Below are 14,631 nucleotides of genomic sequence, written 5' to 3' on the forward strand. Positions count from 1 at the left end.
AGAATGTGGGTGTGAATGGTTGGTTGTGCCCTGCAAAAAAGCAACTAAGCACAAATTTTCACTGAACTCAAATAGACAGGTGATTATTTAACATTAGTGTGCTGTAATAAATCGTGAATGAATGTCATCTAAACGCTTCCAAGCCCAACACATGGTTGCAGATTCTTACTATAATTAACACCATTTGTCATTTAGTTGAGGTATTTTACAAAACAAATCCTGCTGCATTTGGACCGAATGTTGTGAATACTCGACGTGGGACGCCCCGGCAACGATTTCACTGGACCAAAATCATCTGTGTAATCTTAGTACCCAAATTGGAGCCGTATCGTTCGTGTTGAAGCTGCGCGGCCTAGCCTAGCCTAGCCTAGTTCGCTAACATCAAGACGCGTCTGTAATCAAATATTTGCTGAAGAGGTAAACATCAAACGCTAGTACTTACACGACCTGCAACCCCTTCGTATAGTTTACAACGAGGACTGTGAGTAATTATAGGAAGTTGGGCAAGTGGAAACGTCGACTTAAACTTGCCCATAGGCCTAAACCTTAGCTTAGCTGGCTAACAACGAGATGCGTTTGTGATCAAACTGTTGTTGATGAAGAAACATCAAACGTGAGTGATTTAAATTGTACGACGTAAATAACTTGTACATTGAGGGCAATGAGGACTGATAGGAAATTGTACAAGTAGACAACCTTCAACTACTGGAGTGAGAGCCATTGTGGTTCGAATCTCTTTCATCCCCATATCCTTTAAATCTACATATCCTTTATATTTTCATACTGGAACCTTCTTACCCTCATACCCTTTTAACTTTGACATAGAAATGGTAGTATGTGAATTGTGTACCTCATGCTCTGACTTTGTTTATTTGATTGCTTTTTTTTGACTATCTGGAGCCCGTTGGGGAGCACAATAGTGTGTAATCTGTAGACTGGTCCCAAGCCCGGATAAATGCAGAGGGTTGCGTCAGGAAGGGCATCATGAAACGAATTCCATAACGGATAGGTCGTGGCCTGGGCTAACCACGCCCGCCCCGGCACTGTTAATCTGCAAGGCGTAGGTAGAAATTCAGATAATGTAGGTCAAAGACAAAAAAGAGGAAGAAAGCGGCTTAGTCAGCAGAAGAAGAAGAGGAACGCACAATCTGCAGTGATAGCAGGGAGCAGGCGGAGGAACAATTAGAAAGATGGAGGTACGCACCGGAAAGGAGAGGAATGAAGATTAGCCGAAATAAAAAAGAATATATGTGCATGAATGTGAGGGGTGGAGGAGGAAGAGGGAAGCTCGAGAGTGAAGAGATAGCAAGGGTGGATGACTTCAAATACTTGGGATCAACATTACAGAGCAATGGTGAGTGTTAGCAGTCTTCGATGGTTTGGACATGTCCAGAGGCGAGAGAGTGAGTATGTTGGTAGAAGGGTCCTGAGGATGGAGCTGCCAGGCAAAAGAGCGAGAGGAAGACCAAAGAAAAGGTTGATGGATGTTGTGAGGTAGGACATGAGGATTGTGGGTGTTAGAGATGAAGATGCACAACATAGGCTTAGATGGAAAAAGATGACACGCTGTGGCGACCCCTAACGGGACAAGTCGAAAGGAGAAGAAGAAGTTGAGGTGTCTTACCTGGGGTAAATTCAAAGAAACATTTTTTCTTTTTTAAATCTGCAATACACATTTGGTGAAATGATGAGATATTTGCGTCATAACCATTTTTATGGGTGGAATAATGTTTCACACAGATATTCAAAGTTAATCACAAAGTACACAAATAGTTGAAGATTGGACGTTTTTCAACAATTCACCAATTCTCCAAACAAACTTTTTTTTTCCGCAAAATGATGATGCTATTTTGGCTGCATAACTTTTTCCAATGTGTAAATAAACGTACGATACTTGGGAAAGTGTAATACAGTAACTTAATTAAAACCCCTAAAAAATCCAAACGTAGATTTAAAAAAAACAAATCAACAAATGTAGGTAATAAGTTAACTGCTTACATGTTAGAAAAGGAGTTGAAGGAAGTATAAATGTATCTTTTCCTACCCTTATGTCTATATTTCGTTAAACGGCTTGGCTGAGGACTCAGTATCTGTTTGTGTGTTTGTGCTTTTATAGTTGTTTTGTTTTTCCTAAATTGTTAAAATTGGTATGATTCTTCATTTTTTTTTCCTTTTTTTCAGTTTACTTCTTATCTGTTTACATCAGTTTGTTTTGAGCTGTGGTTGTATTTAAAGTGCAATAAAGTTGAATTAAGAGAGTTGGGGGTATTTGTTCATTTTATTTTTTTGGTTCCCCTTCCAGACAGTTGAAGGCTGTCAGAACCAAATATGTCATACAGAGTACTTTCATGCTGACACGACACAAACCCGATCCATTGACGGGATAACGATGTTATTTAAAAGCAATCAAAACAGACCTTCCACGGCAGAATCAAAATATTTTCCTTGTCTGAGCATGATTCACAAGTGTAATGGACAGTAATCGAATATCATTCTTAAGATGATATACAAACATTTTAGCTTCAAATGACTGGTAGAGAAAATGACGGGGGAGAAAATAAATGTGGTTCCAGAGGGTCACTGACGGAACAATTATGGCGTTGTTTCTAGCCTTAAAGTACTGTTTCCTACATGGGAAGTGTGTGATTATCAGTTATTTCACAAGCCAAAGGACATTGTGTATCTACTCACTGGGAAGCCTGGCTACCAAGTGGTTAAAGAGACTATTTCTCCAATTGAATGTTCAGCCCATGTATTGACTGTGGTTTTTATACATAGAAATTGCAGGAGCTTCAATTACTGCAAAAGTAACAGTAGCAAGACCATAATGTACTTAATGTTATTCAAAAGCAGACTAAAAGGAGATACACTTTACTATTGAGCTTTAAATCAGTTCTCAGGTGTCTTAATAACATGGCTGTGACATATGGCAATGGTCAAGAATGTCACTTATTTTTTGCATTCCAGACAACAATTGGGCATTGTCATTAGGTTCATGTTTTTTTTTTTTTTTAATTCAAACCCCTAAATAATTTCCCGATAAGCAAGCTAGTCTAAACAAGATGATCAACCGAAGTTGAGTTTTGGTTGTGGTTGCTTCTTTGTCCCGAGTAAATACTGATATGAGAATTTATAAAGTAGTCACACTCCCAAAAAACACAGTGGTCGTGACTTACATCACAAGGTTTATCTGTTGTACTTGTTTGCATGCATGTTTAGGCATGTTATTTTCTTACCCGCCCCCCCCGTAGACACAAAAGATTACTCTGAGTCAATGTTAGACTAGTATATATTTATAACTACTGGGAGTCATGGAGAGATACTGGTATCCCTAACAAATCAAATGTCTTTGTTTTTTTTTTTTTATTCACTTTGTTAGAGCATTTTCTCCTCCTTTCCAATGATAAGGGCATTGCTTCTCGCTGTCATTAGCAGAAACAGTATGTGTGTTGACCGGGAGATTTCTGACATTCTAGTCATGGCTTGTGTACATTGGCACCTCCTCATATGAGCAACGCTCACGATGTCTCATTAACCCAAAGAGCTGCTTTGGATTCTGTTCTACTCAGCCCTGGCAACCTTCTCAATGAGTGGCATTTATACTTCACACTCTGCAGGTTGACATTTGACTACCAACTACAGCACACATTGATGATGTCACACCAAATTGCTTCGGGGCGTGTGTTTGTGTGTGTGTGTTTGTGTGTTGTGTGTGTGTGTGTGTGTGTGTGTGTGTGCGCGCGCACACCCCCAGCATTTTCCCGAGCCCTTCCTTTCCTGGATCGTGTTTTCAGTGCCAGATGAGGCAATAGGTCCCATTGACTCAACTCTGCAATGCAAATATTACCAACAGAATCCAAAGAGCGTGGAAATACGTCTAGGTGTACATCAGATCCAGGCGGGCATAGAGTGAAAAAGTGTTTCAAAATGTCCCCAGTGAGACTTTGCAATCTACTCAGCAGACACTTGAAATTACATACAGTACATCTACAGTTGAGCTCAACCTTGGGAAAAGTCGGTTCTTTGAAACCTAAGCCTCAAATGTTATTCCTGACTTTATGTGGCAGACATTTTGGGTCATTGAAGTTGTTTTTCAGGAAATTTTGAATGAATTTTATGGTTTCTCCAAATGACTACAGCTGTTGCTGTTTGTATATATCGAAACCTAGCTACTACTAAGAGATCTGATTATTTGTATATTAAACAGTGGTTTTACTATCATATTCTGAGTCATTACTTATTTAATTAACTTATTAAGTGTGGTGGTGGCATTTTCTTAGTCAATCCAATTTAAAGGTTTATGAGCTAACCTCATAAAATATGATTGGATAAAGTATGTGTAATGATGTTCTATTTTCACCCCCATCTGTTTTTTTCTTTTTTTATTTGTGTTTGAATTGAATTAATTTACAGGAAACTTACGTAGCATGTAATTTATATGATTACTGTTTTGGTCCATTTTATAAGATGGAGTAAATCAAGTATAAATATGTGATGAATAGTTTTGTCTCTTTCATTAGAGATTCCTGTGTGTTGTGCGTCACCTCGTTTCTCATGGACCTCAGGGTGGGAGAGCGGGGGATGCGCCCTGGCTCCGACACGGCTCTTCTCACACCCCTGCACCCGCCATTGCTTCTCAGCCCATTCTCCTCGCAGACCCGCACCTCCTTCTCTCAACAGCAGCTTCAACAGCACATACGGGTACAAAGGATACTTACTTTAATATGTGTAAAACTTTTCTTGAATTAATGCCGAATTTCCTCAAATAGTGTCCCCTCCGCCAATTGACCTACATGTCAGTGTTCACATTTAAATTTCTTGGATACAGCTCCTACTTAGGCATCCCAACGCATCTCTTAATGAAAACATTTTTGTGAATGAGTTAACTGCACCCTATTAATAAGGATGGTAAAATGCTGCAAATCTCGATGCATATTGTTATTCAAAAAAAGTTATTTCTAATGCGGTTTTTATTGTGTATTCGACTACTACCCTAATGTTTAAACCTTGAGGTCGATCACTCGTATTCAGCATCTCATCTTTCAATCGACCAACGAACATTAGACTCTTGACTCACCAGTTTGCTGCCATCACCGTACTTCTAATGCTCTGTAAAGCGGTCCTCATACGTCTGCCTAGATCCGTGATACGAAAAATCGGCTGGTTGTGGATGAACGTAATGGATAGTTTCGCTAGGTAGTCCAAGCGTCACTGATGCTGAACACTGAAAAGTATTCATAACAATGAGACTGGTGGCCTGAATGATGACAGCAGCATGAGGTGAATCTTTATTTTAAAATTATTCTTAATTCTTCTGACCCTGGCAACGATGTCCTGTTTTACAACACTTTATACTATGAAACAAGATGATATCGGCTGGCTCATTGAAGAGAAAAACACGCACAAAGCTTCCACTAATTGAAATGGCTACATTCAGGGTAGCAGTGAGATTGTTTTTGTTTGATCCTATACCGGTCTGTTGGAATATGTCTTTATGTGAAACTGGTCCTTGGTGCTTTAGTGTGCTGGACAATTTTAAACATCGGTTTATCGATTTTGACTGAGATTTCGTCATATCGTCGTCGATGACAAAAAAAAATCTTAGTTGTCAACCTTTGTTCTAGTTAAAAAAAAATATATAATTTTTTTAAATGTTGAAAAATTAACCATTTACCTGATGTTTAGTTTAATATGGAGCAGCGGCGACGTGAGCAGGAGCACAATGAGAAACAACAAGAATTGCAGCAGCTCAAAAACAAGGACAAGAGTCAACAAAGTAAGCGTGTTCACTGGCAGACATGCCATGTGTATTCCAATATTACATTTTGTAATAGTTTTCCCCATTCCAAAAATAGTATTCACGGATAAAAGGCTTTAAGTGTTTATCATAACCAAAGACTGCATCTTTATCAGTTATCTTTTATTGATCCAATTTCCTCTGTTTCCAAAGGCTGTTTGCATTGAGTTAAATATAACCTGACTCAATATTGACTTGAACACCTTCTGTCACCTCTTTTGTACACACATAGACTAATACTTGCACAAACGCACAAAACAAGTGCTATAATCATGCGTCACACTTTAGTGGAACATTCACTAAAAGTTGATGTAGAATTAGTATTTTTTTTTCACATATTTAACTGTTAACAACTTAAATGTGAAATATCTGAGCATTTTTTTTCTTTTTTTTTTTGCACAAACTTAATAACTGCACCTTGATCATGAAGATTCTGTCTGTATTTTTCTGATGAATTTTCGACTGGTTGACTGGATAGGTGCGGTGGCCAGTTCGCTAGTTAAACAGAAACTCCAGGAAGTCATCTTGAAGAAGCAGAAGCAGGCGGCACTGGAAAGAACAAGCGCCAACACTTTGACTCCTACGCCAGGGACATACAGGTGCTGCACAATGCATATACAAGTTTGCAGTACACTACCTGCATAACACATGTATCTACATGCAAATTGAAATTTCATCATTTTGTAAGATTGGCTGGAATTTTTCCAAATGTGCTCCCAGAAGCCTTTGCAGAGAATACACTCTGCATAAAAATATACATCTACGCACATCAAAGGTTTTGATGGGAGACATGCTAGAAATTGTACCTCTGTTAGATCTTCATCATCACATACTTTTTTTTTTTAAAAAAAAGAGTATCAGATGTCCTAAATTGTTAGAAGGAAGTCCATTACATCAAAATCACAACTTCCCCTGGATCCAGTGGTGCAAAATTATAGACTGATACTTTGTAAAATGTTGAGGCCTTTTCTCTTCCATGAAGTTAACTCAATTTAAGGTCAGATGGGTTCATTTGGACTGGTGCTATGTGCTCACAGAAAACTGGGCCCGGACCAGAGTATTTCCTCCCAACCTCTGGTCTCATCTGCCTCGCTGCCATCTTCTGAGGGTTCAGAAGGGACGCGTCTTCGTAGAGCAGGTAAAATACACAATAACTAGGAAATGATTGAACTTTCTCCATCTGAAGAAGGTCAGCATACTGCCCTAGTGGTTAGCACATCTGCTTCACGCTTGGTTTGAGGTTTAAGTCTTAGCTCAGCCCTTTTCGTGTGTAATCTTCTGCCTGTGCTTGCATATACTCTTATTTTTGCTGGGGTACACTGGCCTCCTCCCACACTCCAACGACATATATTTTAGATTAACCCAAGACTCTTATTTGTGCATTGAGGTGAACATGAGTGATAATGATTGATGGTCACATCCATCCATTTTCTTTTCTGAGCCCCTTATCCTCACAACGGTCACAGGAGTGCTGGAGCCTATCCCAGCTATCTTCTAGCAGGAGGCGGGCTAGACCCTGAACTGGTTGCCAGCCAATCACAGGGCACATCGAGACAAACAATCTGTCGTACTTAAAGAAGTCCAAGGTTTTGTGAATGATCACCTCAAGAAACTCTCATGTTTTCTTTATCAGCGTCTGAGCCCAATCTAAAAGTGAAGCACAAGCTGAAGAAACATCTCAACACCCGCCAGAGCCCGCTCACCCGCAAAGAGAGCGCCCCACCCACCATTAGACACAGAGTATCTGATGCACTGGGTAAGAAGATCATCGAAACGACACCAAAACAAACCTTTTCACTGTCTTCATTCCAATTGAGTCGGACTCATTTTGCCTCCTTGTCACCCAGCAGACTCGTCACCCAGTAGTAGCAGCACTCCAGTCTCGGGCTGTAGTTCCCCCAATGACAGTCTTCCCAGTGAAAATGGGCTAATGCCATCTGCTGGCGGCCTCTCACATGAGGTGAACAAACGTGCACAAACACGATGTGTGTGTGTGTGTGTGTGTGTGTGTGTGTGTATACTGTATATACAGTATACAGACACACGGTAAAGATTCAGGTGTTAGAATGGATAAATTCAAGTACTATTTAAAAATCAAAACAAGAACAAGCGACGTTAATTATTTTATTATACAGGTCATTCTTTCATTTTCCTACTCAAACATTTTACGAAAGTCTTGAAGACAAGCATCCCGCTTTAGCTTTATTGTGCCACAATTTGAAAGGGGTTTATCAATTAAACCTTAAAATATATTAGTTTACTTTTAATTAGTGCGTTGGTAAGGAAAAGGCAGCCTGCATACATATTTTCAAAAATGTTTGTGGTTATAGCATATTATTTGATCTTTTCATTGTGTTTTTCAAGTAAACCAAAAATGTATTCGTTTATTTCCAAATGCTCTGCTTTTTTTGTTCAAAATTACACCATTTTTTTAGAGTAGCCTCTGACAGTAGTTTTTCTCTTGATTTGATGACAAATATGGTTGGATAGATAAAGTGATCCCATTATTATTATTAATGTCATCTGAGACTCCAGTTGGTCTTTTGGAAAATTAAACTGGTTTCAAACAAGCAGATGTGTTATGAAAAGAGTAGCCTCTTGTGAATGGAGCATGGCCAGACACTGAGTAATGACATGTTTAATGCAGTGGCACACAAACCCGCTGGAGTGCTGAGTGTGTCAGATGCTTATGCATAATTGATTTAATCACAGAAAAGTAAAAAATCATAGTCACATCTGCTGTTTGTGTGATTCTTGACATTTGATGTGGCTGATTAGGTTAATGCCCTTACATGGGTATTGAGCTACATTTTATAAAGGGTTTATATTCCAGCTTACAAATTGTCTACGTTGATGATTGTTTTAGGAATCTGGTTGAAACGTTTACCTCTATTGCAATGCATATCTATTTTTTTTTTTTTTTTGTAAAAAAAATTGCACCGTATTTGCTATTTACTAGGCACAAAAGCTGCTGCTCAGAGATGGCACTCTGGCAAACTTCACCATCCAGAGTCCTTCCACTCTGCCTACCATCACACTGGGTCTACCGGCCAATGCCAGGGTAAGCGTTGCACGTAAAAAAAAAATGAAAAAATAAAAAAAAAAAAAAAAAAAGGATTTGTGAAAGGTGACCAAGGGGAGGACAGTGCCCACCCCCCCCCCCCAAAAAAAAAAAAAAAAAAACAGACCTTGGAGCACAGCAATTAGATCCTTTAGAAATCCTTTTGGGGAAATTCAGGAACAAGGTCGTGAGAAAAGCAAAATACATGCAAGATACATACAAATAAACACAAAGACCAACAAATCATATAAAACAGATATCCGGTAATATAATCCCAATAATAGACACAAATAAATATACCTACGTCTTAAGCTTCTTCCCCAAATGAGGCATTTTCACTGCAATTGGGACAAAATACCTCTTGAACCTTTCAGCCCATCAGTATTTTAAATGAAACTGCTATCTATATTTTATTGTCTGTCAACATGTATTGGTAAATTTTATACATGATTTATGTTTTTGGCACATCTGGTCTGTAAAATGTATTTAAAAAGATATCTACGCTACAGGCAACCCAATGAGCCAGCTGGGAAGCTCACAGTTCTGAGATCCTGGGTTAAATCCCAGCCATGCATGTGCCCGTGCCTGTGTGGGTTTTTGCCAGGCACGCTGGTTTCCTCCAACATTAATTGGACACTCTAAATTCCCCCTAGGTGTGATTGTGAGTGTGGCTGTTTGTCTCTTATGTGCCCTGCGATTGCCTGGCAACCAGTTCAGGATGTACCCTGCCTCCTGCCCGTTAACAGCTGGGGTAGGCTCCAGCACTCCCGTGACCCTTGTGAGGATTATCAGCCAAGAAAGTTGATGGATGGATCTACACTACATAAAATTATTGATTTTAAATTAATCCTTCCCTCCATTTTATAGCTCGCTTATCCTTAATTAGTGTTGCAGGTGTGCTGGAGTCTGTCAGCTGACTCTAATGAGAGTCGAGGTAAACCTGACAGGGTTTGGGTTAACCCTAACCGCACGCCTAAGGACAATTTGGAGTCTTCAGTTAACCTAACATACATGGTTTTGAAATGTGGCAAGATATCAGAGTACCCAGAGAAAACCTATGCAAGCACAGTACAGTAAGAACATGCCAACTCCATACAGGAAGGCTGAAGGCAATACATTCAACAGTTCTAGTAATAGACTCGTCAAAGGCCATGACTATATTTGTTGTTTTAGCAATTATTATCAGTATATGTATATCTAAAAACATTCAAAAAGAGGATTTGATTATGAAAGTAAAATGTGCCTCCTGTGCCTAGGGATGTAACTATGGCCTGATAATGGACATTATTAAAACCAAAAATACATTGCACACCATTTAAATGTGCTGGAACCTGCTTCTCAAATTAGAATGGAACCAACATTAATGCATTTCTACGTCGTACATGATTGCTGTGAAAAAAGGTCTAAATCTTTTAACCATAAAATAACATTCTACAACAAATCTGTTGGGCAGGTTGAAGGGGAGCTGTCCCCTCTGAAGCTTGGTCAAGGGGCCCTGGTCTCACCTGGAGGCCCACAGGTCTTGTTGCCCCTGAGCAGAGAGGATCAAGCAGGTCATCTCAGCTCACGCCTTCCTGTTATCATCCTGGAGCCATCAGGACTGGTACACGCTCCGCTACTCACTGGTAAGATGCACTTAAAATCCAGTATATTACCTAGGTACCTAGGTTCAGCCACCCATTCATTGATAATAAGGATGATTATTGATTATTGTTGCATGAAAAATCACTCAGAAGCATCTACAATTTTATGCACACATCAATTTGCGATTATACTGTATAAACATATCCGTAAATCAATTAAAAAAAATCCTCAAGGGAAATGAGACTTTTTTTTGGGGGGGTGTCAACACTTGGCCCATAATCCCAAAAACTATCTTTAATGTAAAAAAACAATCTGGTAAGATTTGAGTGAGAAAGGGGGAGACTAAATCACAGTTAATTTTACAAATATAAGAATGGGACGATACATGCAAACGTATCGTGAAATAACTCTGAATGTATATTATGTATCATGATTCTAATAAAATGACAATTCATTTAAAACTTTAATAGAAACAAAAGGAGCTCAGTTAGTGGTTAAATTGACCTGAAATCAACTGCATTGTGATCCTGCTCCCTCCAACCTCATCCAAATGAACTTCTCTTGTGGTTTAGTTATGTTCTATGTGTTTGATAATCTCTGTTTCTCCTCTAGTAATACATTGTGACACCAATTGCTGTCCGTCTGTCTGTCTCAAACAAGTTCCTAGACTCGACTCGGTCCCACTACAGTTTTCCCCTCATCTGGACCAACTGTCTCCAGGGGGCGCTCAAGCCCACAAGCCCCTTAGCAGAACCCGTTCAGAGCCCCTCCCGCAAAATCCGAGGACCCTTCACTCACACCTCCTCCAACAGCAGCACAACACGCAACTCCTGGAGCAGTTAAAACAGCAGACTCACCTTGGCAAGGTAGGCAGAATTGTTACTTTTTTGAAATGTCAACAAATAGTGTATCAACATTAAAGATAGTTTACATCAAATATTACAGTTCAGTTTAGTCAATAAACAAAGAACATGAAGTTGAGAAAGTAAATAATGCGGGGCATCCAAAATCCTGTGTGTGGTTATAATAAGAAAATGTCAGTTTGTTTTTTGTCTTTGGCAAATGGAGTGTTTAGCATCACCTTATGGCCGACAGTATATTGTAGGTATTCACCACTTAGGTTGAAATCCTGAAAAAAGGGTGCCAAATACAGTGAGTGGTACCTATACTTACCGTTCCGGAAGTTGTTTCGTCGCTTGAATTTTTTGTAAGTACAAGTGCTTTTTACATGCAAATAGCCTAATTCGTTCCACCCCCCCAACCCCCTAAAAATGCTTTCAAAGTACATAATGTAAAGAATAATAAAAATTATGGTCTTTTACCTTTGGCGTTGGGCAACTTTGCGAAGACAAGAGAGAGTGACAAGCATAAACGACTGTTGGGGACGGAGGAGGAGGCAAACGTTTGACAACTGAAAAAATTTATCTATAAATGGACAAAACACACAATGTAATTCCACTAACGTTTCTTGGGGTCCGTGGTGAATAAAACTGAATAAACTTGCAAAAAACAGAAACGAAACACTCACGAAAAAGTTGTACTGTACCAATATATGGTAGCGTGTGAAAGTGCTAGCGTGATTCAGTGACAGTTACGTGTCCAAGGGAATCAAAAAGGATCATGGGTAAAGCTTGACGTCCCTCCTTGCCAATGGTATGCCAGGAAGATGCTACGGCAATAGCCAATAGGAGAGCAGCTCTATCGCGCCACACAAACCAAAATATAGGATGTTTATGTTCGGTTGGGCAGCACGGTGGCTCAGTTGGAAAGCGTTGGCCTCACAGTTCTAAGGTCCCAGGCTCAATCCCGGACCCGCCTGTTGTGGAGTTTGCATTTTCTCCCCGTGCCTGCGTGGGTTTCCTCCGGGCACTCCGTTTTCCTCCCACATCCCAAAAACATGCAACATTAATTGGGCACTACAAATTGCTCCTTGGTATGATTGTGAGTGCGACTGTTGTCTGTCTCCATGTGCCCTGCGATTGGCTGGCAATCAGTTCAGGGTGTACCCTGCCTCATGCCCGTTGCGATAGACTCCAGGATGCCCTGCGACTCTTGTGAGGATAAGCGGCAAAGAAGATGGATGGATGTTTGGAATTTGGGTGCTGTGAGTCCAGTGCCTATATTTTCCTTTCATGTGCCTTTGTAACAGACAATATTTTTCCGAAGAGGCGGTTCATAACTTGAATTTGTTACTAGAAATGAGGTACCACTGTAATGGCAAACATACCACCATAAACAAAACTGAACCAAACTGTATCGCTTACGTCTGGCATACACACAAGGATTTTTCAAATCCAAAAAGATTATCTATGAGACCCCACACATGAATATTAAAAAACAAAAATAAATTCACACCGGAAAGGGTGTCTGGAGGAGGGGAACCCCCCCCCCCCCAACCCCAGTCTGGTGGCTATCCAGGCCACCAAACACAAGGCATCCGGGTGGACAGGTCAGGAGGACGACCCGGACGCCAAGCACCAGGGTCCCCAAGGGGCGATTCAGGCGGACGACCTCTGTGAGGAACCAAACGGCGAAGCAGGAACCAGAACGACGCAGGCCACTGCTCCGGACGAGAACCTCCCACGCCGTGTTTGCAAGACGACCAGGGATTGGTCGCTACCGCGGCCAGGTCATGAAGCGGCTGGGAGCCATCTGGAGCGAATAGGAAGATGGAGAGAAGGACCAGAGCCATGACCGCCATCCTGAAGTCTCTCCAGCTCCAGGGTGGCTCCACAAAACTCCCCAGCTCCTCCTGGACCTCAATGTGAGAATGCGGCGACACCATCGCCACCTCCTGGACAGCAACGTGAGAAGGCGGCGACAGCATCACCAACTCCACCTCCTCCTGGGCGGGAACGTGAGAAGGCGGAGGCAGCATCACCAACTCCACCTCCTCCTGGGCGGGAAACAGTCGCCACCTCCTGGACAGGAATGTGAGAAGGCAGCGTCAGTGTCACCATCGCCACTTCCTGGACGGGAACGTATGGGCGTGCCCGTCACCGACAGAGCAGGAACGGGCAGCGACCGCGGGCCGGTCGCCGACAGAGCAGGAGTGTGGAGCGTCCGCGGGCCGGTCGCCACTGGCACTCCAGAGCACGGACGAGAAGCGGCTGTGGAGACGTCGCCACCTCCTGGACAGCAACGTGAGGCGGCATCGGGTCGGTCCCCACTGCCACGTGAGCTTGTAGTGCAGCCGTTGAAACAGCAACATGGGCGTGGCGTGGTGGAGAATCCGTTTCCAGGGCAACGTGAACGAGAGTCAGTCGAAACTGACATGTGGGCGTGTCAGTTCCAACTGCCGCGTGAACTCTGCTCGAAACAGCCAAAACCTCGACCTGGGAATGGCGAGGAGGTGGGTCAGTTTCCACAGCTACGTGCGCTTGGCGAGGTGGCGAGTCCGTACCCACTGCGACGCGCACTTGACGAGGTGGCGAGTCCGTTCCCACTGCGACGTGAACGAGAGTAGGGTCAGTCGAAACTGACACGTGGGCGTGTCTCTGGAGCGGGTCTGTTCCAACTGCCACGTGAACCTGCGTCAGCAGCGAGTCCGTCGCCGTTGCGACGTCAGCACAGCTCGGCTGGTTCGCAAATCCATGCCGGACCTGGGATGTGAGAGCCGCCAATTTGGCGCTCTGCCGCTCTATCTCCGCCCGCATTTCACGGTAGAATGCATCGCGATTTGGCAGCTCCTCCTCCCTCTGGGCTGGAAACTTCGCCACCAGCTGGGGGTCCTCCGGTTTCGCGAGGAGTGGGAGGACGATGTCTTAGTTGCCGTGCAGCGGGAGGCCCCGGGGAGCGCCCGGCCGGGGCGTCTCCTCTGGCCGCCACGCGGAGGTCCCGGGTAGATGGCCAAGCGGGTTCCCTCAAACGGATTGGTGTATTTGTATCCACCGGGTGAAGACATTCGGGTGCTGGGAACACGGGGAGGTGGAGCAAACTGACTGGGATGAAAAGCCGGTCAAAGAGATTCAAAATCAAAGTCATCGGAGTCGTACTCAGGCAGCCGGTCATACAAATCACGGTCCTCCTCATATTCCGAAAAGTCAGAGTCCAGAAGAATATGAGGAGCCGGACGGGTCGTGTTCGGGACGTATTCATACCTCGCTGGCGGAGCGTAAGACAAGGAAGCTGAGGACGTCAGGGAGCCTACCCGGATTGGAGAGGCTTGGTCCTCCGGCAGACCTTGCGT

The 14,631-nt window shown here is 42.6% G+C and overlaps 1 protein-coding gene across 8 annotated transcripts in view; it reads left to right on the forward strand.

The window, feature by feature from the left end:
- The window catches only part of hdac7a (histone deacetylase 7a), a 61,881-nt gene that overhangs the window by 31,915 nt on the left and 15,335 nt on the right, over positions 1 to 14,631 (forward strand). For 7 of the 8 annotated variants that reach the window (XM_061801294.1, XM_061801312.1, XM_061801340.1 and 4 more), the window contains 9 exons: positions 4,521 to 4,701; positions 5,686 to 5,776; positions 6,276 to 6,396; positions 6,835 to 6,935; positions 7,431 to 7,553; positions 7,645 to 7,757; positions 8,757 to 8,858; positions 10,312 to 10,483; positions 11,103 to 11,308. In XM_061801294.1, coding sequence (XP_061657278.1) covers positions 4,521 to 4,701; positions 5,686 to 5,776; positions 6,276 to 6,396; positions 6,835 to 6,935; positions 7,431 to 7,553; positions 7,645 to 7,757; positions 8,757 to 8,858; positions 10,312 to 10,483; positions 11,103 to 11,308 — 1,210 coding nt within the window. The remainder of the gene's footprint in view (positions 1 to 4,520; positions 4,702 to 5,685; positions 5,777 to 6,275; positions 6,397 to 6,834; positions 6,936 to 7,430; positions 7,554 to 7,644; positions 7,758 to 8,756; positions 8,859 to 10,311; positions 10,484 to 11,102; positions 11,309 to 14,631) is intronic. The other variant, XM_061801330.1, reaches the window with a different exon arrangement.

The sequence above is a fragment of the Syngnathoides biaculeatus genome, chromosome 2 (genome assembly GCF_019802595.1).
Source record: "Syngnathoides biaculeatus isolate LvHL_M chromosome 2, ASM1980259v1, whole genome shotgun sequence".
In the NCBI taxonomy this organism is placed as follows: Eukaryota; Metazoa; Chordata; class Actinopteri; order Syngnathiformes; family Syngnathidae; genus Syngnathoides; species Syngnathoides biaculeatus.